This window comes from Gopherus flavomarginatus, chromosome 1 (assembly GCF_025201925.1).
Source record: "Gopherus flavomarginatus isolate rGopFla2 chromosome 1, rGopFla2.mat.asm, whole genome shotgun sequence".
NCBI lineage: Eukaryota > Metazoa > Chordata > Testudines > Testudinidae > Gopherus > Gopherus flavomarginatus.
In genome coordinates this window covers 31,745,762-31,771,726 of record NC_066617.1, presented here as the reverse complement: position 1 = coordinate 31,771,726, position 25,965 = coordinate 31,745,762, and the positions used below count along the sequence as shown (strand labels likewise).

Below are 25,965 nucleotides of genomic sequence, written 5' to 3'. Positions count from 1 at the left end.
AGGATGTGGAAAAATTGGAAAGAGTCCAGCGGAGGGCAACAAAAATGATTAAGGGGCTGGAGCACATGACTTATGAGGAGAGGCTGAGGGAACTGGGATTGTTTGCTCTGCAAAAGAGAAGAATGAGGGGGGATTTGATAGCTGCTTTCAACTACCTGAAATGGGGTTCCAAAGAGGATGGAGCTAGGCTGTTCTCTGTGGTACCTGATGACAGAAAAAGGAGTAATGGTCTCAAGTTGCAGTGGGGGAGGTTTAGGTTGGATATTAGGAAAAACTTTTTTCACTCAGAGAGTGGTGAAGCACTGGAATGGTTTACCTAGGGAGGTGGTGGAATCTCCTTCCTTAGAGGTTTTTAAGGTCAGGCTTGACAAAGCCCTGGCTGGGATGATTTACTTGGGAATTGGTCCTGCTTTGAGCAGGGGGTTGGACTAGATGACCTCCTGAGGTCCCTTCCAACCCTGATATTCTATGGTTCATGATTCTAAGTGAAAAGTACTTTACCCAGTTCAGTTGGCATGGGGAACAAAGGTATTGCAGGCAGAATGTAATTGTATCTAAGAAGAAGAGCACTTTCAAAAACTCACACACACTTGTGTGTGCCTCGCTTACACATTAGTCAGATAGTCTTTAAAGAACTACCATAATATGGTTCTTATGTTTTTTAAGGAAAAACAAGTTTCTTGAGAAACCCAATTTACAAAATATGAAAAATACTATCCCTTCTACTGCTCCTCCTAATGTCCTGTGTAGCAGAGTGTTTGTTTGATGTATTGTATTAATAATTATATTATTCTAGTATTATAATACCGGGCACTAGCATTTGCCAGCACCGCTGCCAATATGAATGTGTGTGCATTAATTGGGTGGTTTTTTTGAGCACACACAGGCAGTTTACTTATGTTGATAGATCTGTTTCTGATGCCAAAACCTTAAGCCAAATCAGGAAGCCTAAATCTCTGGAGAAATTATGAAGCCATCTTCAAAATAAAAATGTGGATTTTAAATTTATTCTATATTTGGCTTTGTGATGCTACTATGACTATTTACATTGACGACAGTCCTCTGGGCATGCTGGATTTCATCCTGGATTTAATGTACTTTCCAAATGCTATAAGCCAGAACATCAAATATTATGAGACATGTTTCACATGGGGAATGATCATCACATTTATATTCATTCTAAATATGCTTTGTTCATCTTTTGAGAGGTTGACCTAATATGGAAACATCTTCTTTCATCCCTTAACCCCTTGTCCAAAGGAGAAGGAAAATATTCAGATTTGGCATATAGGTATTATATAGTATTTCATTCTGTGGAAAGTTTTCCTTGTCTAACACAAACCAATACAGCATATCATTAATTGAGGCTAAAAAACTAAGTATTCTGAAGAGATTTAATGTCCTCTCTATTACATAAACTAAAATGTTGTCATATGTACAAATACAGTGTGTCTTCAGACTGCCAAAGCCTGAGAAAAAAACTAAAACAGATGTTACACCCTTCAAAATCTCTCCACATTTTACATGTAATGAACAGCCTTTGAAGATACAGAACAAAGGAAAGAAAGACAATTGGCATCAAGATATAGCAAGAGTTGGAAACTAAGTGGAGTCAGTAGCCAACCATGTTAAAATTCTGGCTGTCTTCTCCCCTTTTTTGGCAGAAAGCAGCCCATGGTAACTTTCATAACTTTTCAGAGATCTATCAGCATGGTAGGATTTTTTTTAAATGTTGCCAGCTCTTTGAAACTAGTGAAGATGTCAAGCTTCAAATGGTAAACACTCCTTTACAGAACATTGGCAGAGAATGGAAAAAGCCCATATCAGTTTAGGAAAAAGAATTTAGAGTAAATCTACTTTTTTTATCCAACCATTAATAATGGTATTACAGACCATAGCTATTCCAACAAATGTCAAGGAATTACCGCAAGACAGTACTTAATGTGCGTACTGTTACACCTATGTAATGTTTAAAAATAATACTTATGACTTATACAGTGCTTTTCATAACTTCACACATTTGTGCACACTTTTCAAATTTTCCTTGCACTTAGCTTTCGTATATTCATGCAACCAGTGAGTACTGTCCTCATTTCACATATTGATAGGTGACATCAGAGAGGTTATCCACAGAGGCAGCACCAGTTGTAACCAGGTTTAGAGTTCAAGATTTCCCAATTCCCTTGAGAGGCAGTTCAAAGTAGCAGAGTGAAAAATGTACACTCACAAACATAACAAAACCCACTATTGGAAACACTGCCCACCAGAGGATCTAAAGAGCAACATAGGACCTAATGTTTATTTATTAAGCATCCCTCCTGCTAAGATGCTCTGTATGCCGCACAATTAAAATGCAATAATAACAGATATGCAAGAATGAAATCATCATAGCATATGTGACTTACAAACAAAACACTGCCTCCCCTGACCAAATCCTAAAAGTCAAGCACTACATGAAAAGCTCTAAATAGTATTTAGAGATGGTATATGATCTCAGTCTCAGCTTGAGGGGAGTCAGTATTTCATTTTTCCTTTTTTAAAAGGCCAGAGTATGAAGATGACTAAAAGAAACACAACACTAATTAAAATGACTGAAAGAAGGCAACCCAGTACAGAGAAGGGACCTAGAAAAGGACATCTTTACATACTAATTCTGTTCTGCATCTAAGTACCATAAAACCAAACACTCCTTACAGTATTCTTCCTGGTTTTACAACAGTGGCCATCTGCTCTTTTACTAAACTGCTTTGTGAGAGATGTTTGCATGAACATTTTCAGATCATTGATCTTTGAATATATTAGTCAGAGGGCCTGGTCACAAAGGGCCCAAAAATTCTAGAGGCAGGGACTAAAGCCTGATGGTCAGGACCCAAAAAGGTCAGTTTAATTCTGGCACCGAGACACTGAAAAATACACCATGCCTAACACGGAGTACAAGATTAGTATTGCGTTATTGCAAAAAATAGGCTTAAAGTATTTGGGGAATAACAATAAAGTAATACAATTCTGCTTTGTTCTGCTTTTATTCATGCCCCATAATAATATTTGATAGACCACACAGAAAAAGAATGACTATCAACTGAGTAAATAGCATCAGATGACAGAGCTTGACAAATTCCCACAACATTATATATTGCTGTAAGAGTGATATACGGTAAACGGTTTGGGGACTAAACAAGTGGCCTTATCTAGATTCAGTCACAAGCAATGAAGTGCATATTATTTTGATGTGTGCTTTAAACTGCTAGGAAATCTAAACAAAGGTCAACAGCATGAAAGCTATCAGCAACTCAGTCCAAAGAATAAAGGGGGGGCTGGACTGTATGACCTTTGGAGTTCTTTCCATTTGTGTAAGATAGGTATATCTCCATATATTTATTTTTTATTTATTTTACGTTAACTATAGACAGTGCTACTAGTTCTGCCTATATCACCTTCCTAGAAGTGACTGTTTTGATTGAGTTTAAGTGTGATGTTAATGCCATTATAAAAGAATGCTTAGCTAACGGCTAAAATTCATAAGGCATTCAGAATTTTACACTTTAGTTTCTCATGTGACTATGTTGGATTAGCCACTTCATGTTAAACCATTAATTATAATGCTTTTAATATTTCATATTTGGAGGGGCAATGAACGGAACAGCATTCTTCTCTTTTTAAAAGAACACAGCAACTATACGTTTTTTTGCTTTCCGTAATAATTTCTGACAAAACGTTACAAATTCACTTTAGTTTCTAAAAATTACATGTGCCATATTATATATTTAAAAACTAACCAACTGTGAAGTTAGGCACATTTGATTACTCCTAAATTAAAGTCTTAAAGGGGTATACCTATTATTGTCAACTGTGCCCTGATGCAGAAATTGCAGCTGAACAAATATACTCCTTATGATAAATTTAAAAATTGCTTTCACTCTTAGCGCCTCGCTGCACATTGTTTTCATTCTTAAAGGCTCCTGTGTACTTCAGATTAATGTATTTAAAAGTGTGTGTGTGTGTAGGCAAAATAAAGAGTCAGTTGTTTATTTTACATTTCTTTAGAAGATCATGTTGATGAAAGAAGAATCCAGAGCCTTATTTTCTTTTTGTTCACTTTCATTAGAATCTAACAGTATTCCCCAAGTAATCTCTCACCTGTTAGGCTACCAAGCGTAAGTTTCCGGCGGCCCACTTTTTCAACAAGCCAGACTCCCACTAGTGTGAAAAGGAAGTTTGTAAATGCTGTCACTGCAGCCAGCCAGATTGCACGACTGTCATCTTGAACCCCCGACATCTGCAAAATGGTTGCACTGTAGTACCTGCAAAATGAACAAGAAACAAATATAAGTACCACCACTGATTTGACCTTTGCTTAGATCACAGATTCCATCATACAGTTTAAGGCCAGAAGGGACCATTAGATCATCTAGTCTGACCTCCCGTATGACAGGCCACAGAATTCCACCCAGTTACCCCTGTACTGAGCCTAGTAGCTTGTGTTTGGCTAATGCATAGCTTCTAGAAAGGCTTCCAAGTCTTGATTTAAAGTCTTCCAAGAGATGGAAAATCCACTACTTCCTTTGGTAGTTTGTTCGAATGGTTAATCACCCTCAGTGTTAAAAAGTTAAACACGTTTTAGCTAAAGTGAAGTGGAGAATGGTCTTTATCCTCAAGGAGAGAACACGCTGCTGAGAGATTTCATAACCTTTCAAAGTGCTTTAAATAGAGCCACACAAATACATTCAGTGCCATTTCATGGGAAGAAGTTTTTCAGCAGCAAAAAAACACAAAACAAAAACTCCAGCTGCTTGCTCACTGACAAGGAAAACAATGTATCACAATTCACAAGGGGGAAGAAAAGAAGATCAATCATTACATTAACTTGTAGGATCACTGGTCCTTGACCCTTGTGATAAACAGCATTTTTGTGCATGGGAAAAGGGAGGATAGTGTGTTGGCATTGAAAGAGGAAAAGTCAATGAAAAACTCAGAAGAAACACATCACAGCTCTATTTAACCAAAACTCCCCATTATCCAAACTTCACTTAAGCTTTGCCCTGTTTATCTCATTTATTTTAAATGTCTCAAACACTTTGGGTAAAATTATTATTGAAAACTGACGAACAAAAGCTAATAATTGATTTTGGAGTATGTGTTTAAATTGCATTTGCCAGTTGTAATTCCAGTTCTAATTTTGTAATGGGAGAGTACTGAGTGTTTGGAATTTAGCTCTTTTTCAATATTTAAATATTTGAAGGATGAGAGATAACCAAGAGCAGGGCTGGCTCTAGGTTTTTTGCAGCCCCAAGCAAAAAAAATTTGGCTCCCTCCCTCCGCCCCCCTTGGCACCTCAGGCCTGGGCTCACGCACCCCCTGTGCTGCACCAGCTCTGGGCACCTCCCTTTCCCTCCACCAGTGCCCCCTCCACTCCCTGCCACCCCAGCCCTGGGCTCTGCCTCCTCCACCCGTACTCCCTGTTGCCCCAGCCCTGGGCTCTTCGCCCCCCTCCCCCACCTGCAGTCTCCTTCTGCCCCAGCCCTGGGTCACTGGTGACTTGCTCCCAGGGCAGGTCATTCAGCAGGAATTTTGTATGTGCACAGAATACAGACAGGATTGGTTTCCATATGGTTACAGAACTGCAGTAAAGTGGAACAATTTTCAGCTTGTGTGATTGGAGGATATCTGGACGCATATTATATGACTGTCCTCCATAAATGAGGAAAAGTTGAGGTGCCTTTATTATTCTTTTGTTCCACTCTTTGTTTCTATGGGGAATTTGCCAATGCAATATCACTGTCTTTCTTTTAAACAACTGAGGAAAAAACCAACCAACCAAAAAGCAATGGCTGTTGAAAACAGCAATTCCAGTCCTAATAACCACTGGGAAGCATTTCTTGCTCAATTTTATCCATTTTTTCTACAGCAAATTACAGTGGATCAGTATATTTGATTTGGGAGAAATGAAGTAACAGCTGTCCAAATTGAGCTTGAGCACTCCTGAATTTTGAGGTGTTCGAATCTGGAGGGCAGGTGCTAGATTCCCTTTCTGAATATTAGCTAAATCTAGAAAGGAAAAGTCAGTTTCTGCTTCCATGGCTCAGAAGTGGAAATCCTCCTAAGTGCCTGGTACTGTATCTAAAGCTGCCCAGGTCCAGTAGAGCCTCCTCTCCCTTACTTTTCATTTTAAATTCTAGTGGGATCCACATACCTCCCTTGCTAGGCTTCAGATAGAGAGGGGCACTGTCCATTTAGTCCACCCAATTCCTTCTCTGGGGGCTGCAGGGTGAGGTCACACCAGTATCCCTAAGCGCCAACTATTTATTTATTTATTTATAGTGAGTCTAGGTTCCTGATCCCTGTTCTCTATCTTATTTTAATGCTTGTTTGTATTTAAAAAAGCAATCTTCTTTCAAAAAAAAAGTTCCTGTAGAACCTTAAGAGATACCACAGTAAGCTGGTATAATTTCTATTTCTTTTTCAGAAAAAAAATCAACATTTGTCCAGGAAACATAACAATTAGAGGTGTCAATTAAGAGAGGCACAATTTAAAAAATAAGGAAGCCATAAACATTTTTGCTCAAGTTTAATTAAATGCATGTCTTGTATGCTTGTTTTTAAAGTTTTAGTGAGCTGTTTAATATTTCAACAAAATATGCAGTTTATTTTGCACTAACTCTTCCATCTTCATTTTCTTTTGTTATCCTGCACTGACTGAAGAATTGATTATTCAGTCATTCAAAAACTCCTTCAAATACATAACCACTCTTCAGGTTTTGACACAGCAATTGCCAAACAAAATGTCAAAGTTCACCTTTGTAGTTTGCATTAAATGCCACCTCATTACTTTAATGCCCCCAGCCTTCCAGCCTCTGAAATTTGGTGGTTCTGTTATTTTATGTTTAGGACAGCAAAGAGTTCTTATTTCCAGCAAACAATCTATGGCTAAGCATTCAGTGCAAATGTACCTTGCAGTAGTATAGATTTTCTTTATAAATGAAATTATAGCATGCTCACATGAAATTAAGATATGAAACATTTAGGCCCTTTGAGTACCTACAGTGGCTGCCCTTCCCCATTACCTCAACACAAGCATCTGGCTCCTCATCTTTACAGCCCTTCCCTTAGCCCAAGGGTGGCCAACCTGAGCCTGAGAAGAAGCCAGAATTTAACAATGTACATTGCCAAAGAGCCACAGTAATATGTCAGCAGCCCCCCATCAGCTCCTCATCCTGCTCCCAGCGCCTCTCACCTACCGGCAGGCAACCCCACCGCTCAGAGTCTCCCACTCCCTCCCTGCACCTCCCGATCAGCTGTTTTGTGACACGCAGGAGCCTTGGAGCGGGTGTGGGTGTGTGTGAGCGAGGACACAGCAGGCTCTGGGGAGGCGGTCAGGAAGGGGTGGAGTGGGAGCAGGGCCTGTGGCAGAACCAGGGGTTGAGCAGTGAGCACCCCCCGGCACACTGGAAAGTTGGCATCTGTAGTTCCAGTCCCAGAGTCGGTGCCTATAAAGGGAGCTGCATATTAACATCTGAACAGCCACATGTGGCTCTTGAGCCACAGGTTGGCCACTCCGACTTAGCTTCTCTTTACTTACCCACTCTTGTAACTTACTGCATTGCTCTTACTGCTGCCTGCTCATCCAATGGTGCTTTGCCTCCCTTATTCATTTGTCTAGTCTCCTAAAACCATCTTCATGTTTTCTTCTGTACAAAGGAAATGGACCCCAAAGGTGAAATCCTGGCCTATTGAAGTCTATGGGTACGTCTACACTACCCGCCGGATCGGCGGGCAGCAGTCGATCCAGTGGGGTTCAATTTATCGTGTCTAGACTAGACACGATAAATTGACCCTGAGCGCTCTCCCGTTGACTCCTGAAATCCATCTTTGAGAGGCGCAGGTGGAGTCAACGGGGGAATGGCAGCAGTCAACTCACCGTGGTGAAGACACTACGGTAAGTCGATCTCAGTACGTCGACTTCAGCTACATTATTCACGTAGCTGAAGTTGCATAACTTAGATCGATTCCCCCCCCTCCTCCACCATTGTAGACCAGGCCTAAGATAAAACTCGCATTGATTTCACTGGGACCAGAATTTCAACCCATGAAGTAGTAAATAAAAGCCTCTACTCTTTTCTCCTTCAAGTCCCTCCTTAAGGTTCAATTTTACTATGATGTCTACAGGAAATTGCCAGCTGTTAACAATTACGTACAGACTTCTGATACTCATTTTCTGTTTCATTATTTTAAAAGAATAATAATCAGCTTGCAACCATGTTGATGTGCACATACATGGCCTATACAAACACATTCTCATGACTGTTCCCTTTATCCACTCTCCACGTTCCTTCCAGCTGCTTGTTGCACCCCCTTGTTTCATCTGTCTTCACTAGATTTTAAGCACTTATCTGAACCACCGAAGTCTCAGAGGTTGGGTACAGAGTTTGGATCAAAGGTTTCTATTTCATCTCATTTCTGTGGTGAGCAAACCAAGGCAGTTTGTGTTTTGCACAGGACTTTGATTAATCGCAGTTAACCTATGCATTTAACTCAAAAAAAAATTAATCACGATTAAAAAAAGTAATCACAATTAAGCATACTGTTAAACAATAGAATACCAACTGAAATTTATTAAATATTTTTGATGTCTTTCTACATTTTCAAATATATCTATTTCAATTACAGCACAGAATACAAAGTGTACAGTGCTCACTTTATATTATTTTTTATTACAAATACTTGCACTGTAAAAATGACAAACAAAAGAAATAGTATTTTTCAATTCACCTCATACAAGTACTGTAGTGCAATCTCTTTATCATGAAAGTGCAACTTACAAATATAGTTTTCTTTGTTACATAACTGCACTCAAAAACAAAACAATGCAAAACTTTAGAGCCTACAAGTCCACTTAGTGCTACTTGTTGTTCAGCCAATCACTGAGAGAAACCAGTTTGTTTACATTGGCAGGAGATAATGCTGCCCACTTCTTAATTACAATGTCACCTGAAAGTGAGAACAGGTGTTTGCATGGCACTGTTGTTGCTGGCATTACAAGATATTTACATGCCAGATGCGCTAAAGATTCATATGCCTCTTCATGCTTCGACCATTGTTCCAGAAGACATGCTTCCATGCTTATGATGCTTGTTAAAAAAAAAATACATTAATTAAATTTGTGACTGAATATGTCTCCTGCCCCGTTTTACACATATTCTGCCATATATTTCATGGTATAGCAGTCTCAGATGATGACCCAGCACATGTTCATTTTGAGAACACTTTCACTGCAAATCTAACAAAATGCAAAGGAGATACCGATGTGAAATTTCTAAAGAAAGCTACAGCACTTGACCCAAGATTTAAGAATCTGAAGTATCTTCCAAAATCTGAGAGGGACAAGGTGTGGGGCATGCTTTCAGACGTCTTAAATGAGCAACACTCTGATGTGGAAACTACAGAACCCAAAGCACCAAAAAAGAAAATCAATCTTCTGCTGGTGGCATCTGACTCAGATGGTGAAAATGAACATGCATCAGTCTGCACTGCTTTGGACTGTTATCAAGCAGAACTCATCATCAGCATGGACACATGTCCTCTGGAATGGTGGCTGAAGCATCAAGAGACATGAATCTTTAGTGCATCTTGCATGTAAATATCTTGCAAAGCTGGCTACAACAGGTGACATTGTAAACATGAAGCAGGCAGCATTATCTTCTGCAAATGTAAACAAACTTGTCTGTCTGAGCGACTGGCTGAACAAGAAGTAGGACTGATTGGACTTATAGGCTCTAAAGTTTTACATTGTTTTATTTTTGAATGTAGGTTTTTTTTGTACATAATTCTACCTTTGTAAGTTCAACTTTCATGATAAAGAGATTGCACGAAGTACTTATACTAGGTGAACTGAAAAATACCAAAAACAGTGCAAATAATTGTAGTAAAAAATAAATATAAAATGAGTACTGTACACTGTATTATTCTGTGTTGTAACTGAAATCAATATATTTGAAAGTTTAGAAAACTTTGAAAAATATTTAAAGAAATGGCATTCTATTATTGTATAACAGCACGATTAATCACGATTCATTTTTTTAATCGCTTGACAGCCCTAGTTTTGCAAAACCAAACCACAAGCCACCGAAGTTCAGACATTGGTGTGTGGAAGCCTAATTAGTATAGAAGTTTTGGATTTGACCCAGCCCTAATATGGCATGGCAACATAATGGACTAAAAATCCCAGGGTAAGTATCTGTTGGAATCAGGCTATGAGAAATAAGAACTGACTGAATTTAGCACTTGAGTCCATACTTAATTATTTCTCTATTGTCCACCTGTGCAGCTCTAACTGCTTATTAAATGTTACAAGCAATAGGTGATGACAGCCCATTTTAAATTCTTCCTGAAGAGGGGGAAAACCCATTAGGTCCACAAAGGTCAAGTCTTCATATTGTGTATTACAGACAACACTGAACTTGCACCCAATATTATAAAGGACATAAAAATCAATGTATAGGGCACAGTCTTTAAAAGTTTTTGTGGTTCTAGAATGTTTTTAAATATTCTAAAGCAAATGACAAAGGACAGTCTTTGAAACACATGTAATATGGTTGAAAGCAGATGAACGCAGAAAGACAATTATACGATTATGTAAAGTTATGCACTCTTACACATATTAAGGTATCTTAAATAAAAGACGGTTACTCACCTTTGTAACTGTTGTTCTTCGAGATGTGTTGCTCATATCCATTCCAGTTAGGTGTGTGCGCCGCGCGTGCACATTCGTCGGAAAACTTTTACCCTAGCAACTCAGTGGGCTGGCAGGTCGCCCCCTAGAGTGGCGCCATCATGGCGCTTGATATATACCCCTGCCGGCCCACCCGCTCCTCAGTTCCTTCTTGCCGGCTACTCCGACAGTGGGGAAGCAGGGCGGGTGTGGAATGGATATGAGCAACACATCTCGAAGAACAACAGTTACAAAGGTGAGTAACCGTCTTTTCTTCTTCGAGTGATTGCTCATATCCATTCCAGTTAGGTGAATCCCAAGCCTTACGTAGGCGGTGGGGTCGGAGTGAAATGTGGCAGAATGAAAACTGCTGAGCCAGAGGCTACAGCATCTCTTGACTGTTGAACCAGGGCATACTGCGAAGCAAAGGTATGGACTGAGGACCAATGGAGCTGCGCGACAGATCTCATGGGTAGGAACACGAGCCAGCAAGGCGGCAGATGAAGCCTGAGCCCTGGTAGACTGTACGATGATGTGGCTTGGGGAAATATGAGCCAAATCATAACAAGTGCGGAAGTCCGCCATCACCCAAGATGAGATCCTCTGAGAGGAAAACAAGCAAGCCCTCCCTTTGGCCCGCTACCGTGACAGAGCTGGGGCACCTTACGAAATGGTTCTGGCAGCGCAATATAAATGCGAGCACTCCACAGATGTCCAAGGAGTGCAATGGTTGTGCCCATTGCGTTGAGCTGTGGGTAACATGAAAGGCCGAAACCACCTTCGGGAGGAAAGCCGGGTGCGGTCATAACTGCACCTTGTCTTTGTGAAACCTAGTGTACGGCGGAACCCCCGTAAGAGCTCTGAGCTCGGAGACCCGTCTGGCCGATGTAACAGCTACGAGGAAAGTTGTCGTCCAAGACAGGTATATCAGAGGGCCAGTCGTGAACGGCTCGACTGGGGGAGACATAAGTCTGGTTAAAACTAGGTTGAGGTCCCAGGTTGGGGCTGGGCGGCGCACCCGAGGGTGCAAGCTCTCCAAGCCCTTGAGGGATCTCGAACCCATAGAGCGTGAGAACACGGAACGTCCATCTTAGCCTGGCTGGAAGGTAGAGATGGCTGCTGAGTGTATCCTCAGCGATGATACCGCCAGGTCCTGCCGCTGAAGGCCAGAGGCAGGCCAAATAGAGGGGATCGAGACCTCAGCAGGAGCAAGATCGAGCGTATTGCAGCTGTAGAAGAAACGCTTCCACCTGGCCCGGTACGTTGACCAGGTGGAAGGCTTCCTGTCACCCCGGCTCAGTTACGCAGCAGCCACACCGTGAGGCGAAGAGGCTGCAGGTCCGAGTGACGAAGCCTGTCGTTGCCCTGAGTGATGAGGTCTGGGTGGGGTGGCAGGGTAATTGGGTCTGTTATTGACAGGCCGAGCAACGTGGTATATCAGTGCTGCCTGGACCACTCTGGAGTGATCATGATGATGCGCGCTCTGCCCCTGCGGAGTTTGAGCAGGACCTAATGAACCAGTGGGAACAGTGGGAAGGCATAATGGAGTTGGCCTTTCCACGGCATCAGGAATGCGTCCAAGATCGATCCCGAGGAGAGACCTTGGAAGGAGCAGAACATCTGGCATTTTCTGCTCTCTCGGTGAGCGAACAGGTCTATGTGAGGAAACATCTCCGCTTCTGGAAAGCAGAACGCCTCACATGGGGCAGAGTGATCACTCGTAAGACAGGAAAGACCTGCTGAGTCAAAGCGCCAAGACGTTCCGAACGCCTGGGAGAAAGGACGTCACCAGCTCCATCGAGTGGGCCATGCAAAAGTCCCGGAAATGGATGGCCTCCTGACAAAAGGGGGGAGAACCATGTCCCTCTCTGGATATTTATGAAGCACATGGCCGCTGTGTTGGCTGTAAACACCAAGATACAACGGCCTCGCAGCTGCCGCTGGAACCCCTGGCACGCCAGGTGGACTACTCTCATTTTTGGGGCATTGATGTGGAATGCCAGCTCCCGAGAAGACCAAAGGCCTTAAGCTCGGAGGTGACCATGAGCACTTGAGCAGAGAGATGACGCGTCCGTCGTCAGGGGCAGTGAGGGCTGGGGCGGATGAAACCGCATCCCTACCCACACCAGGGAGGGAGTTAGCCACCACTCTAGGGAGCCTAAGGTGTTCGAGGGAACGGTGACTACCATGACCATTGGCTCCCTGTCCGGGTGGTACGCCGAGGTGAGCCGGACTTGGAGAGGATGGAGGCGGAGCTTGGCATGTTTGGTTACAAACTTGCGGGCAACCATGGACCCAGGAGACTGAGACAAGTACGAGCCGAGGTCGTTGGGAAAGCCTGCAGACCTCAGATGATTGTTGCCATCGCCTAAAACCGCAGTTGTGATAAGCAGGCTCCGGCTAGGTAGGAGACCAGGATAGCTCCTAGGAAGTCCAACCTCTGCGTGGGAACCAGAGTGGATTGCTCTATAGTAATCATCAGGCCTTGACCTGTGAATAAGACCGTGACGATGCCCACGCGCTGAGTGGTTTGTGTCTCAGAGTCTCCTCGGATAAGCGAATCGTCCAGATACGGAAAAACGCATATCCGACATCAGCGAAGGTAGGCGGCGACTATGGCCGTAAACCAGAAGTACTGACAGTTGGCTAGAAAGCAGAGGTATCTCCTGTGCGGAGCGAAGATGGCGTTGCGAAAGTACGCGTCCTTCATATCCAGGGCGGCATAGTAGCCCCCAGGAGGCAAGGATGGAATAATGGTTCCCAGGGATACCGTGCGGAACTTCAACCTTATCCTAAACCGGTTGAGTCCGTGCAGGACTAGGAAGGTCTGAGACCTGCGTTCGAGTGGGGGACTAGGGCATAACGGGAGTAAAACCCCTTGCCCCTTTCGTCCATCGGCGTCTGCACCTCTTGTACGAGGAATTGCTCGTGAGAGGGGTCCCTGAAGGGGGGACAGGGCTGGAACAAATTAGAGGTGGTACCTATGCTCCACCGTGCGCAGGATCCAGCGATCTGAAATTAACTGGGGCCACGCCAGGAGAAAGCGGGATTGGGATCCCGGCCTGTGACTGGTACACCGCCCTCAGGCGCACCTTGGACGGTTCGTCTTTGGTCCCAGTGGTAATTGCGAGGGACCTTGACCTTGGCTCTTTAGGGGTCCTGACGTTCGTCTGCGACCACTTTGGCCTCGCCGTTTGCCAAAGTCCTGTCTCTGGCTAGGCACAGAGTATGGCGGCTGGGGACACAAAGGCCTGCGTTTGGTCGCTGGCATATGCATGCTGAGAGAGCACATTAGGACCCTATTGTCCATCAGGCTTGGCAGCCTGGGGCTGTCTTTGCCGCGAAAGGCCTTTACCAACAAAGGGTAAATCCTGAATGGCATACTGCAGCTCCGGCCGGAGGTTTGAAACCTGAAGCCATGAGATGCACCTCATGGCGACACCAAAGGCCTGAGTCCTGGCTGCAGAGTCTGCTGCGTCCAACGAGGCCTGGAGGGACGCTCTGGGTACCTTTTTTCCCTGGTCCTCCAAGACGGCAGCGAACTCTTGGCGGGAGTTTTGAGGGAGAAACTCCATAAACTAAACTACCTTCACCCAGGTGCTATAATTATCGCAGCTAAGCAAGGCTTGTTGCTTTGCTACCCAGAGCTGCAGGGCCTCTGCAGAGTACACCTGGCGGCCAAACAGGTTTATTCGCCAAGCCTCTTTCGGTTTCGGGGCTGGTGCCCGCTTGCCATCGTATCAGAATCGTGGTCCTGAGCATAAGATCTGTGCATGTGGGATGACACGGATGCGTGTCCGGATGGCCATGGAGGTACTAAAAGAAGGCACAGGCAGAGTCTCTGACTCTATCGGACCTTGCCCAACTCGGCACCGGGAACCGGCACCGGGAGGCGTACCGGTACCTGGAACGAGATCCAGACCCGCAACCAGAATGGTGCCTAGAGGTCGACCGAGATCTCGAGGCTCGGGGAGAGGCTACAGGAGTCAAGGTACCTGTCGTGGTGCCGGGAGTCGGAACGGTGCCGATAGCGGGTCGGCGAACGGGATACCGACCGGTGCAGCGAGTGCGACCAGTACCAATGAGGAAAACAGCACCGGGACTGCAAGTGGTGTCGGGCGTGCCGACAGGATCTGGAGTGTCTGCGGGACCGTGATCATGAACGGTGCCGCTCTGCTGTGCTGACAGAGGACGGTCACATGAAGAGACTGTATTACCCGCACCGGCGGTGCCGGGGTCAGGCAGCATCGACTCTGTCATGGCAATGAGATCCCTCGCCGTTGGTAATGTCTCCAGCGTGGAGGGAACAGCAGGCTCAACCACAGTGCATACTGGGGAGCTGTCAGGCACCGGATTCGACGGCCCTCGTGGGACCCGGATCGACGGTACCGAGGTCGTCAGAGCTTCGGTAGGCGTCGGTGCCGGGTGATCCGAGTTAGATGAGCTCTCTGGCTGCGGTGCCGTTGGCACGGAAGCAGCAGGAGCAGTAGCTCAACCACGGCGCGTGCCGGGGAGCCGTCAGGCACCGGATTCCACGGCCCTTGTGGGACCGGGATCGACGGTGCCGACGTCGTCGGTGCCGCAGCAGGTGTCGGTGCCGGGCGATCCGACTTAGACGAGCTCTCTGGCTGCGGTGCCGTTGGCACGGAAGCAGCAGGAGCAGTAGCTCAACCACGGCGCGTGCCGGGGAGCCGTCAGGCACCGGATTCTACGGCCCTTGTGGGACCTGGATCGACGGTGCCGACGTCGTCGGTGCCTCAGCAGGTGTCGGTGCCGGGCGATCCGACTTAGACGAGCTCTCTGGCTGCGGTGCAGTTGGCACGGAAGCAGCAGGAGCAGTAAGCTCTACCACGGCGCGTGCCGGGGAGCCGTCAGGCACCAGCAGGAATTGTAGGCTCTCTCGACCTCGGAGGAAGGGAGCGGTGCCGAGTCGACTTCGGTGCCGGCGACGGCCGGTGCCGAAAGGCCTTGGCAGTACCGGCGGGGTCCGGTGCCGAGGAGGTGCTTCTGCCAGCCGCTTGATCATCGCTCGGCGCCAAAGGTGGAGGGGTAAGTGAAAGTCATGCTCCTTTTTGTTCTCGGCTTAAAAGCCTTGCAAATGGGGCACTTAGCTGTCAAGTGTGATTCCCTGAGGCACTTCAAACAGGAGTCGTGTGGATCTCCCTTCGGCATCGGCTTCTGGCAGGCCGAGCCCATTTTAAAACCCGGTGAGCCGTGCATGGGCTCCGGCACCGGGTTCATGGAAGGGGCTACTTCCTGAACCCCGCTAACAATTACTAAACTAACTATGTTAGCAAAGAAAAAACGTATAACTATATAAATATATATATAAAAGGATTATAACTGCATAACTATATACGAGAACTACGAGTAGCTAGGGGAAGTGGAGGTCAGCTAAGCCGCGCTCCACTGTTCCAACGACCGACACGGGCGGTAAGAAGGAACTGAGGAGCGGGTGGGCCGGCAGGGGTATATATCAAGCGCCATGATGGCGCCACTCTAGGGGGCGACCTGCCGGCCCACTGAGTTGCTAGGGTAAAAGTTTTCCGACGAATGTGCACGCGCGGCGCACACACCTAACTGGAATGGATATGAGCAATCACTTGAAGAAGAAGACATGATTTTTGAAGATGTGCCTCCTGAACTTGAAGAAAGCTGGCCTTTAATACATCATAATCTGCAAAGTCAAATGGCACATTGCTAATTCTATAAACACAAGCAGTTTTATATACACGTTATTTTAAAGCAATCCTCATATAATGAAGTACCTGATATCCATACACAAATATATATCGAGAGAGAGTTAAGCTTCTAATAAAACAATACATTTAATCTCTTTCCTCTACAGAGTTGACATTGTTCAAAATGACATCCTGCTGTAAGGAAAGGAAAATCCTCATTTACAACCAGGTCCCCAGACAATTTGTAATGCATTAGACTTTCTTGCTTAGTCCATTTAACCAGTAGACAAAAAACCCTAATATTTCAGGTTCTGTATCTTTCAATAAAAAATCATGACAGCTGCCAGATTCTCAGCTTCCTAATTCCACTTGCCCGCATCCTTTATGATGCACCGCTCCAATCTATTCTGCAGAACAAGGTCATTCTTACAAATTCTGTGTGTAATGATGTTAGCCATTTTAGGGAGAAGACATAATTTGCAGTATTGGTAAAAAATAATGTATAGCTGTTCTTAAAACAAAAGCATCTTCCTCAGCATTTTAAAATTATCCTTGCTACAGTTTGGGTTAAAAAAAATACTGGATGCCCGCACATTACTCAAGTAAACTACCCCCTCACCTGCAATAAAACAGCTCCATGCCTGGATAAGTGGGTCAAGGGAGAACTCAATTTTTCTTTAAGGGTAGCCCCACTAACTGAGTTGACTCAGCCTGCATCATTGTGATATTGCGATCAGAGCATTGAAAAACAAACAAATGAATTATTAAATACTAAAGAAAAATCCACAGTAGGGAAGATATATCAACAGATTCATGCACTCTGCCTCTGAAACTCCTGTGTGAGCATCAATGGGATCCACTTGCTGTGTTTTATTCGTTTCTACACTAGTATAACTAAACTAATAGTAAATTATCTATAAAAGAAAAAAAAAGAGGCTTAAATTCTTATTACCTAATAAAAAATTACTATCAAGACAGGTCTCTAATATTCAAGAAGATATATTAAGGTATTTTCTCATCTTTCCTAGGCCCCCAAATTGATTTTCTTAAAAAACAAAAAACAAGAACTCATTCCCAAATCCTACTTACAATGGGTCTGACAACTTCCAAAAGAGGGCCTCCATGGGGATGGGACTACCCATCCACACCAGGTCTGCACTGAGATTCATCCCACCCAAAGAACTGATTTATTTACTATCTCCAAAACGCACCCAGGCTTACAGAAAGCTCCACTGATGGATTGGCCAAATACTCCTACATCCTGGCGGCACCCCGGGGGCACAATCTCAACAAGAACAATGTCTGCTGCAAAGCATAAAACAAAACATGAAGAGTAAGAAAAGGAATATTAATGCACAACAGTGTAGGTGTACAAACGCAAGGTACATGGGTAAATACTGGAAGCAAGAGGAGGTGTTTAGGTGGTGTTGTGTGGTCACAAGATCAGAGAAAGAAGTGGCTAAGTTATAGCCACGGTATTTAGGTACTGCGTGCCACTCCTTGAGTTTGGGCATTTAGTAGAACAATTCCTGGGGAGAAGATGGTTACCTGGAACGTGATGTTACATTTCAGTAAAAGCACACATAAAAGAATATCCGATTACTTGTCAAGGTGTGGAAGGAAAGAAACCTCCAGAACATGAACAAAATAAGATTGCCCCACCCAGGAGTGTGAACCAGGAATAACGGGCTGTAAACACACCTGTCTCTCTGGGATGTTTTGGGGATCACCCAGACCAGTAAGGGGTCCTATCACCACCTGCACTGTGACTCTTGGGGCTGTGCGCTTATGGCTCAGATCCCTGACACCAGAAGCAGCCCACACATATAAGTCTCACCCTGGCTTCCACCAGCCTAGTTACTCCTGGCAGGGTGACACGAACAGCCCTTCCAGTGCTGAGTCTCCCCAAATCAATCTACCCCAAGATCTTAGCTACCAGACACTTGGACTGTTTCCCATTGGTTCATGTACCCTAAAGGTATGAAACCAGCCCCTCAGTCATCAGTTCTCTTTGGCACATAGACTCCATAGTTTGCAAAACAGAGACCTGCTTAAGAGAAAAACAAACAAAACGTGTATTTAATAGAGAAACCACAGATTCAAAGACGAAATAGTAGGGGAAACACAAGTTACACTGAAAATAAACATTAAGGCACAACCTCAGGCTTTACAATTCCATATTAGATAAAATCTCTTTTCTAATGCAAGTTTACCTATTGTGTCTTTGAACAGCTTCCCAGCATACCCCCTAACTATAGGAGGGATTCCACATTCATGGACAGCTTCCCGCCTGAAGGCTGTACCTCAGTTTCTGGACAAAAATCTCAGATTCAAGCCTCCTTTTAAAAAGCATTTTTCTTTTTCCTTTCTGTTTGCCCTCACCCCTCCACCTCCTGGCATGGTGACTCATAGGCTATGTCTACACTACAGACCTTACAGCAGCACAGCTGTACCACTGCAGTTGTGCTCTTGTAAGGTCTCCTGTGTAGCAGCTTTATGCCAGTGGCAGAGAGCTCTCCTGTCAGCATAATTAAACCACCCCCAATAAGCAGTAGTAGCTATGTTGATGTCCACACGGGTAACTTTGTCCATTAAACTTTTGTTGGACAGGAGTGTGTTTTTTTTTACCCTCCTGACCGACAAAAGTTTTACCCACAGAAGTACTAAGGTAGACAAAGCCATAGTCATTCAGAATGGAGGAAATTCCCTCTTAAACGTGATTGCCTGAATGTCTTCCCATTAACTCTAATGGCCCATCATTGTCTTTTCCTGGGCTGGACAGTAGATGGTTACTTGGAGTTGGTTTCATGTAAACACCTATCTTAGGAGGTGTCCCTCCCTACTGTCAGATTAGGTAAAATTACAACACATAATGAATGATCATCAAGTTTGAAATGTTCCAAGCTTTCATAAAAGACCTTATTTAATAGGCAAGAATACAGAATTCCCTCAGTAGGTTTAATTGTTCATTTTGGGGATTTAAACATTCTGTTCTCTCTTCAGGGTGTCTGGACCCTGATTGTCACACATTCATTTTACTGATTCAAGCAAGAGCCAAATACATAAAAACATTCATTAAAAATTTTCTAAGATGTTTCGTGTTTCCCTATTTTCCCCAACTCTCAGCTACACATGTAAATGAGGATATATAATAGGCCTTCCTAATTATCTTCAGTGGGTTTCAATATATGCTTTTACATGTAAAAATACAAGACATGAAGAGTTTTATTATATTAGCATGTCATTTTTTTGAGAGGAAAGATCAAGCAGCTTTTAAATGTTGCCAGGCTGAATAATTACATTGCAGCAAACGGCATTACAAAGTAAAGGTGGGTATAAAACTGCCAGAAAAATAAAACTGTTGCCCAGGAAGTATGGGAGAAGACAGGAGAGGCGAAGAACCTACAGCTCTTCTAAGATATGACCTTCTGGTTACCAGGAGTCCTGGTAGTGCCACATCTGCAGTAGAGTCCGAGGGAGATTTTCAAGTAAAATAATGTCTTTTTTTTACCACATTAGACTCAAACCGTTTAAATGGTGCTATATTTATTAATCTTTTTATTTAGCACCACAGGTGTGTATGCCTTCCTCTCTAGCCATTTATTTGCAGTCTTAACACATTAACTCCTTCATCCCTGTATTTTTGAAAGTGCACAAATGTGAAAAAAGGAAGGAGAATGGAGAAAATAAGCATGAGCTGGGAAACTGCTGCTGGGGTTACTGAGCAGGAGCAGTCAACTTATGACAGCAGGGGGATGTAAGGAGCTGCTGCATATGAAGGGGCGGAAGTAGTGGGAATGAAAGCTGGACAGGGAGACACTTAGGGTTGCCAACTTTCTACTCGCACAAAATCGAACACCTGTGCCCCTCCTCCTGCCCCTTCTCCAAAGATCTGCCCCGCCCCTTCTTTGAGGCTCCGCCCGGTTACTCCACACACACCCCCTGTCACTTGCTTTCTCCACACTCACTCACTCACTCACTTTCACCAGGCTGGCTAAGGGAGTGAGGGTACAGGAGGGGGTGAGACCTTCAGCTGGGAGGTACAGACTTTGTGGTGGGGCCAGGGATGAGGGTTTGGGATGCAGTAGGGAGCTCTGGGCTGGGTGGTGGAGCTGAGGGGTTCGGAGTATGGGAGGGGGTTCTGTACTGAGACAGGGGGTTGCCATGTGGGAGGAGGTACGGGCTATGGGCTGGGGTGTAGGTTCTGGAGTGGGGCCAGAAATTAGGGGTTCAGGGTGCGAAAGGGGGCTCTGGGCTGAGGCAGGGGGTTGGGGTGTGTGTGGTGGGTGAGGACTCTGTCTGGGGGTGTGGGCTCTGGGATGGGGATGGGGATGAGGGGTTTGGGTGCAGGAGAGTGCTCTGGGCTGGGATTGAGGGCTTCAGAGGGTAGGAGGGGGATCAGGGAAGGGATAGGGGTTGGGACACAGTGGGAGGCTCAGGGGTGCAGGCTGCGGGCGGCACTTACCTCAAGCAGCTCCCGGAAGCAGCAGCATGTCCCCCCTCCAGCTCCTACACGAAGGTGCAGCCAAGCGGCTCTGTGCACTGCCCTGTCCGTGGGTGTTGCCCACGCAGCTCTCATTGGCCGCGGTTCCCAGCCAATGGGAGCTGCAGGGGTGGCACTTGGGATGGGGGCACCGTGTGCCTGCCCTTTCATGTAGGAGCTGGAGGGGGGACATGCCAGGTGCTTCTCAGGAGCCATGGGGCATGGAGGCTAGCAGGGAGCCTGCCAGCCCCTCTGTGCAGCGCTGCCAACTGGACAGTCAATGGCCCGGTCAGCAGTGCTGACTGAAGCCACCGGATTCCCTTTTTGACTGGGTGTTCCAGTCAAAAACTGGACACCTGGTCACCCTAGAGACACTGGAGTAGTTAGGAAGGAGCCAAAGAGGACAGAAGCTGCAGTTGTGCATGCTGACTGAGGAGCAGTGTAGGACCTGGGAAAGGGAGCCAAGCATGGGTGTAAGGGACTACAGAGCTAGCAGGGAGAAGCTGCTCCTGGGCTGTATTTGTGTGAACAAAGGGTTTCGGTGCAATGGCAATGCAGCAATCCTCTGGACACGTGAACCCTATGCCCAGCTAAAGTGGTGTGTTGGGATAAAGGGGTTCATATTTCTACCTACATATCATGCATATCCCACTAATATCTAAGACACTGCAGTGTCCACTTAGAAAAGATTGTATTACAGTGGATAAGGCATTAGACTGGTGATTAAGAGACCTAAATTCTTATTCCAGCTCTGCTACTGACGTCTTGTGACCTTGGTCAAAATTTGGTTAACCTCTCTCGGCCCCTGTGTCTATCTTATCTCTTATTTAATATTGTTATGTACAGCTGGGCCCTCATGTTGATTGGGATCTCTAGGCACCACTGTAATACACATTAGGAACAAGAAGAACAATTGCTCAGCTATTGTGTGGTAACTGAGCAAAGTTTGCTTTTTAATAGGATGCGGGGGTGTTAAATCTGCTTTTACCAGGAAAAGCTTTTCCGATTCTGAACTTCCACTAACTCAACTTGATGAAGATACAAAAAGGAAGGCTACTGAAAGAACACCTAACTTCATATTCTCTTTTAACATTAGTATGTGTAACAAACCTGGACATACAACCTGTGAAACTACCTTTTCATTATTCTGCCTCAGCACCAGTTTACAGATTACAGCATTAGTTTATCTAATAGGTTTGCAGCAGCCTCTAACTCCCCTAAAAAAATATAATTTTCCCTCTTGTGTTTCACTGTGTAGTGGATAAATGCTTCAGATCCTTGTTTGTTTCCATATCAGAAGGTGTTGTAAACCTGCTAGGCATCACATAAACTCTATTCTCTCCATTAAAGATTTAAGTCTTTCTTTCTGTACATGATGAACATTTTCTATTTATTATAACTACTTCAACCACTGTAAAATTACAGTTCATCCACATTTGGATTAGACTTTTGGATCACAATGGCAGCATGGTCCAGCCATATGATACTCACTGAAAGAGGGGAAAATAAATATTCTATACTCTCCATTTAATTAATAGAACTTCATATCAGACTAATATCCATTAAACTGATGTAGGAGCTACTGTTCAAAAATACTTAATGCACCTGAACAACTAAATTAATTCTCTGGATTTCCACCTCGGTCAGAGTCATGGGTAACCCCCAGGCCAAAATCCAGATATATTAGTTTAATCTAATCTTGTCCAACTTCCTCCCACTCTATCAGTGCATTCCTCATATGCATCTCTATTGTGTTTCCCTCTTATCATGAGGCCTCATTTCCAGACTATTATGCAGACATCCTCTCTGGAGATCACATTACTTGATTGCTTTCCTCTTTAGCATTTACATCTCTCTCCAATTCAAATTCTAAAATGTACCTTGCTACCTACAATTCTATAGTTATTATTTGGTTGCATTTTTCAGCTCCTAAAATCACCATCTTAACCCCTCCCTAAGTTTTAAGTAGTACCTTATATCTGTGACTCAGCACCAAATATCAGACTATGTAGTGGACTGTAAAAACAGGAAAGCAATCGAGTATCTACCATGAATACTAGGAAACATATTTTCAGATCCTGATATATATTTTCATGATTTTTAAATGTGTCAAACAGGTACAATACTTGTTGCACCAGAGAATATAAAATAAATGTATCTACAGAGAGACTTTCTTGGTGAATATGATTTTATGGCTCATCTAAAACATAATTTGTCATATTTTATTATTCGGCATGACTGAGTAAATCCCAGATAGTCATTTCATCAGAACAAAAGGGAACATTTTGTCATCTCCATTGTTGCCTCCCAAAAGACACTTAATACTTGCCTGTATCGATTATTAGTAAGCAGTTTTATGTATGCCTGTGATATTCCTCGTGGCAGAAATGAGCCACATCTCAATGATAATAATATAAAGGGGCTTCTTTATTCCATCTGTTGGACACAAACAAGACCCTGTAGTTCTCTGGCTTTCTAGCTCCCTAAATAAATGAACATAGGGTAATATAAAGGACAAAGCAAGTATCCTACACACCATGTAGATAATACAAGATATTCTCACGCCCATCTGTAAACTAGTATAACCTGTACTTAAAATGCATTCCCCCATGGCAAATTGAGATGGACTAGAGAATACACATGTTCCATTCCAGTCAATTTAACACAAAGACACAGTTAACCTTTTTAAGGTTCTGACCCTGCAATTTATTGACTTCAGTGGGGCTGTATATGGGCACAAGAGCCCTCTCTTGTGCAATAAGTTGCAGGATCAGGGCTTATTGTAGCATGCGAAAGGCTACATAACTGCTCTCACCAGATTACATGGACTCTGCAGACCTCTGGGGGTCTCCAAGGGTACTCCAGGGGATCCATGGGCCTTAATCATCAACTCCTCCCCCTCCCTCTGTCTCCCGGATGCTACTGAAGCCAAACTGGGAAATTTTAGGCCTAAAAGTATGGCAGCGCAGTGGGGCTAAAGCAGACTCCTTGCCTGTCCTAGCACTACGCCATTCCTGGAATAAGCCAGCACGCCTCTGTGGCTCCTAGGGAGGAGCAGAGGGCCAGGAACTGTGGCCAATGGGAACTGCAGGGGTGTTGCCTGTGGGCAGGGGCAATGTGCAGCAACCCCCGGTCCTCCCGCCTAGGAGCTGTTGTCAGAGATGTGCCAGTCGCTTTCAGGAGCCGCCCAAGGTAAGTGCCACCTGGCTGGAGCCTGCACCCCTCATCCCCTTCCCGCACCCCAACCCAGAGCCCGCACCGTGCACCCAAACTCCCTCTCAGAGCCCGTACCCCACACCCCTTCCCGCACCCAAACACTCTGCCCCAGACTGGTGAAAGTGAGTGAGGGTGGGGGAGAGCGAGCGATGGAGAGAGGGGGGATGGAGTGAGAGGGGGTTGGAAAGAGGTGGGGCAGAGTGGGGTCTTGGTGGAAGGGGTGGAATGGGGGCAGGGCCTGGGGCTGGGTAGGGGTGCTTGGGGGTCCCCAAAATTTTTTAAATCAAAATGGGGGTCCTCAGGTTGCTAAAGTTTGAGAACCACAGCATTTGAACATTCTACACCCCCCACCCCTGGTGGCAGGGATTGGGCTTCTGTGAATTTTTGGTTATTACTCATGACTTTTACTAAAAATAACGATGACAAAATTTCAATTTTAATTATCTATATCTAGGATATACTGTAGATACTGGAAAAATAAGAACAAAGTCATTTGCAAAAACTCTAAATGATCACCACTTAACTTTGTTAAGAAAATATGGAGGGAGAGGGAATGCATTATTATTCAAACAGACAAATGTCACTATTAAACAAATCCAGAAAGAGGATGCACAAACTGCCTTGAAATATTTTTAAGACCCTTATCAATCCTTAAAGTATGCCAATTTCCACAATTTAAAGGGACAAAATCATACCTCTCTGATAGTTTTAACCTTTGTTGCAAACAACATCCATTATTACTATCAACTGAAAGATCAGAGAAAAAATTACTTCTTGATTTTCCATTTGTTTACTGTGTGCACTGGAAAGCTCTTTGGATATAGTCAATTTCCCTTACAGGCTCAGACATTTTCTCCCATTTGTGCGAGTCTTTTACATAGCAAAAGGGGAGAAAAGGATTTTTTTTTTTAAAGGTAGGAAAATGTGATTGTGAAATAAAATGGTCAGGGGGGCTTAGAATCAAGTGTAGCGCCTTAAATCATTTTTAACTCTTAAAAAAACCCAACAGGATTTCAAGTTGATGACGTCCCTCAATATTTAGCCAAAGAATCCTAAAGTTAAACCAATTAAAGAAATGTGTTCACCCAGAGCAAGACATGAAAGAATGATTATAAAGATCAAGCAGCAGCATTTGGAATTAAATGAAAGCACCAGGGGTCAACACAGTCATGACAAAAGGAATGAGATGACATTTTCAGATTATAAGCAGTTGGGTTTGACCATTTATTACCCACTGCCATGAGTCTTAGCATGATGCAAATCTCAATTTTTTCTTCTTCTCTTCTATAAATTAGTCTATTTTTGTAATTCTCACTTAATAATATATTACCTAGCTCTTATACAGTAGTTTTCATCAGTAGATCTCAAAGTGTTTTACAAAGGAGATGATTTAGCATAATTTCTGCCAATTTATTCAGCAAAGAACTAGGCTGCAGTGACTCCAGCTTCAATACATACTGTACCCATGTAATGAAGCTGCATTGTATGTAATATACATTTTATATTGCATGCAAAAAAACTATGTTAAAAGAATGCTAAGGTTACAAAGCCAGGCCCTAAAAAGTTAGGCTGCTTGTACAACCTTAATTTGGCACCTTGTGCAAATGCAAGATAATCACAGAAATGTAGAGTCAGAAAGAACCTTGCAAGATATCTAGTTCAGCTCCCTGTGCTGAGGCAGGACTGAGCATACCTAGGCATAGGCGCTGACTTCCCCTCTGCCCGGTGGGTGCTCGACCCCCCCCTTCCCTGGTCCACCTCTTCCTGTCCCGCACCACCCTTGTCCCATCCCCATTCCACCCCTTCCACCAAGTCTCCGTCCCTGCCCTGCCTCTTCTCTGCCTCCTCCCCTGAGTGCGCTGCATCCCCTCTCCTCTCCC

General features: G+C 44.4%; 1 protein-coding gene and 1 long non-coding RNA gene across 2 annotated transcripts in view; one reads left to right on the top strand and one right to left on the bottom strand.

Moving 5' to 3' along the window:
* Positions 1 to 25,965, top strand: part of LOC127042904 (uncharacterized) — a 347,285-nt gene that overhangs the window by 79,653 nt on the left and 241,667 nt on the right. The gene's annotated exons all lie outside the window — the stretch shown is intronic.
* SLC2A13 (solute carrier family 2 member 13) overlaps positions 1 to 25,965 on the bottom strand; it is a 366,744-nt gene that overhangs the window by 127,289 nt on the left and 213,490 nt on the right. The window contains exon 5 of the mRNA XM_050936208.1: positions 4,138 to 4,301. Coding sequence (XP_050792165.1) covers positions 4,138 to 4,301 — 164 coding nt within the window. The remainder of the gene's footprint in view (positions 1 to 4,137; positions 4,302 to 25,965) is intronic.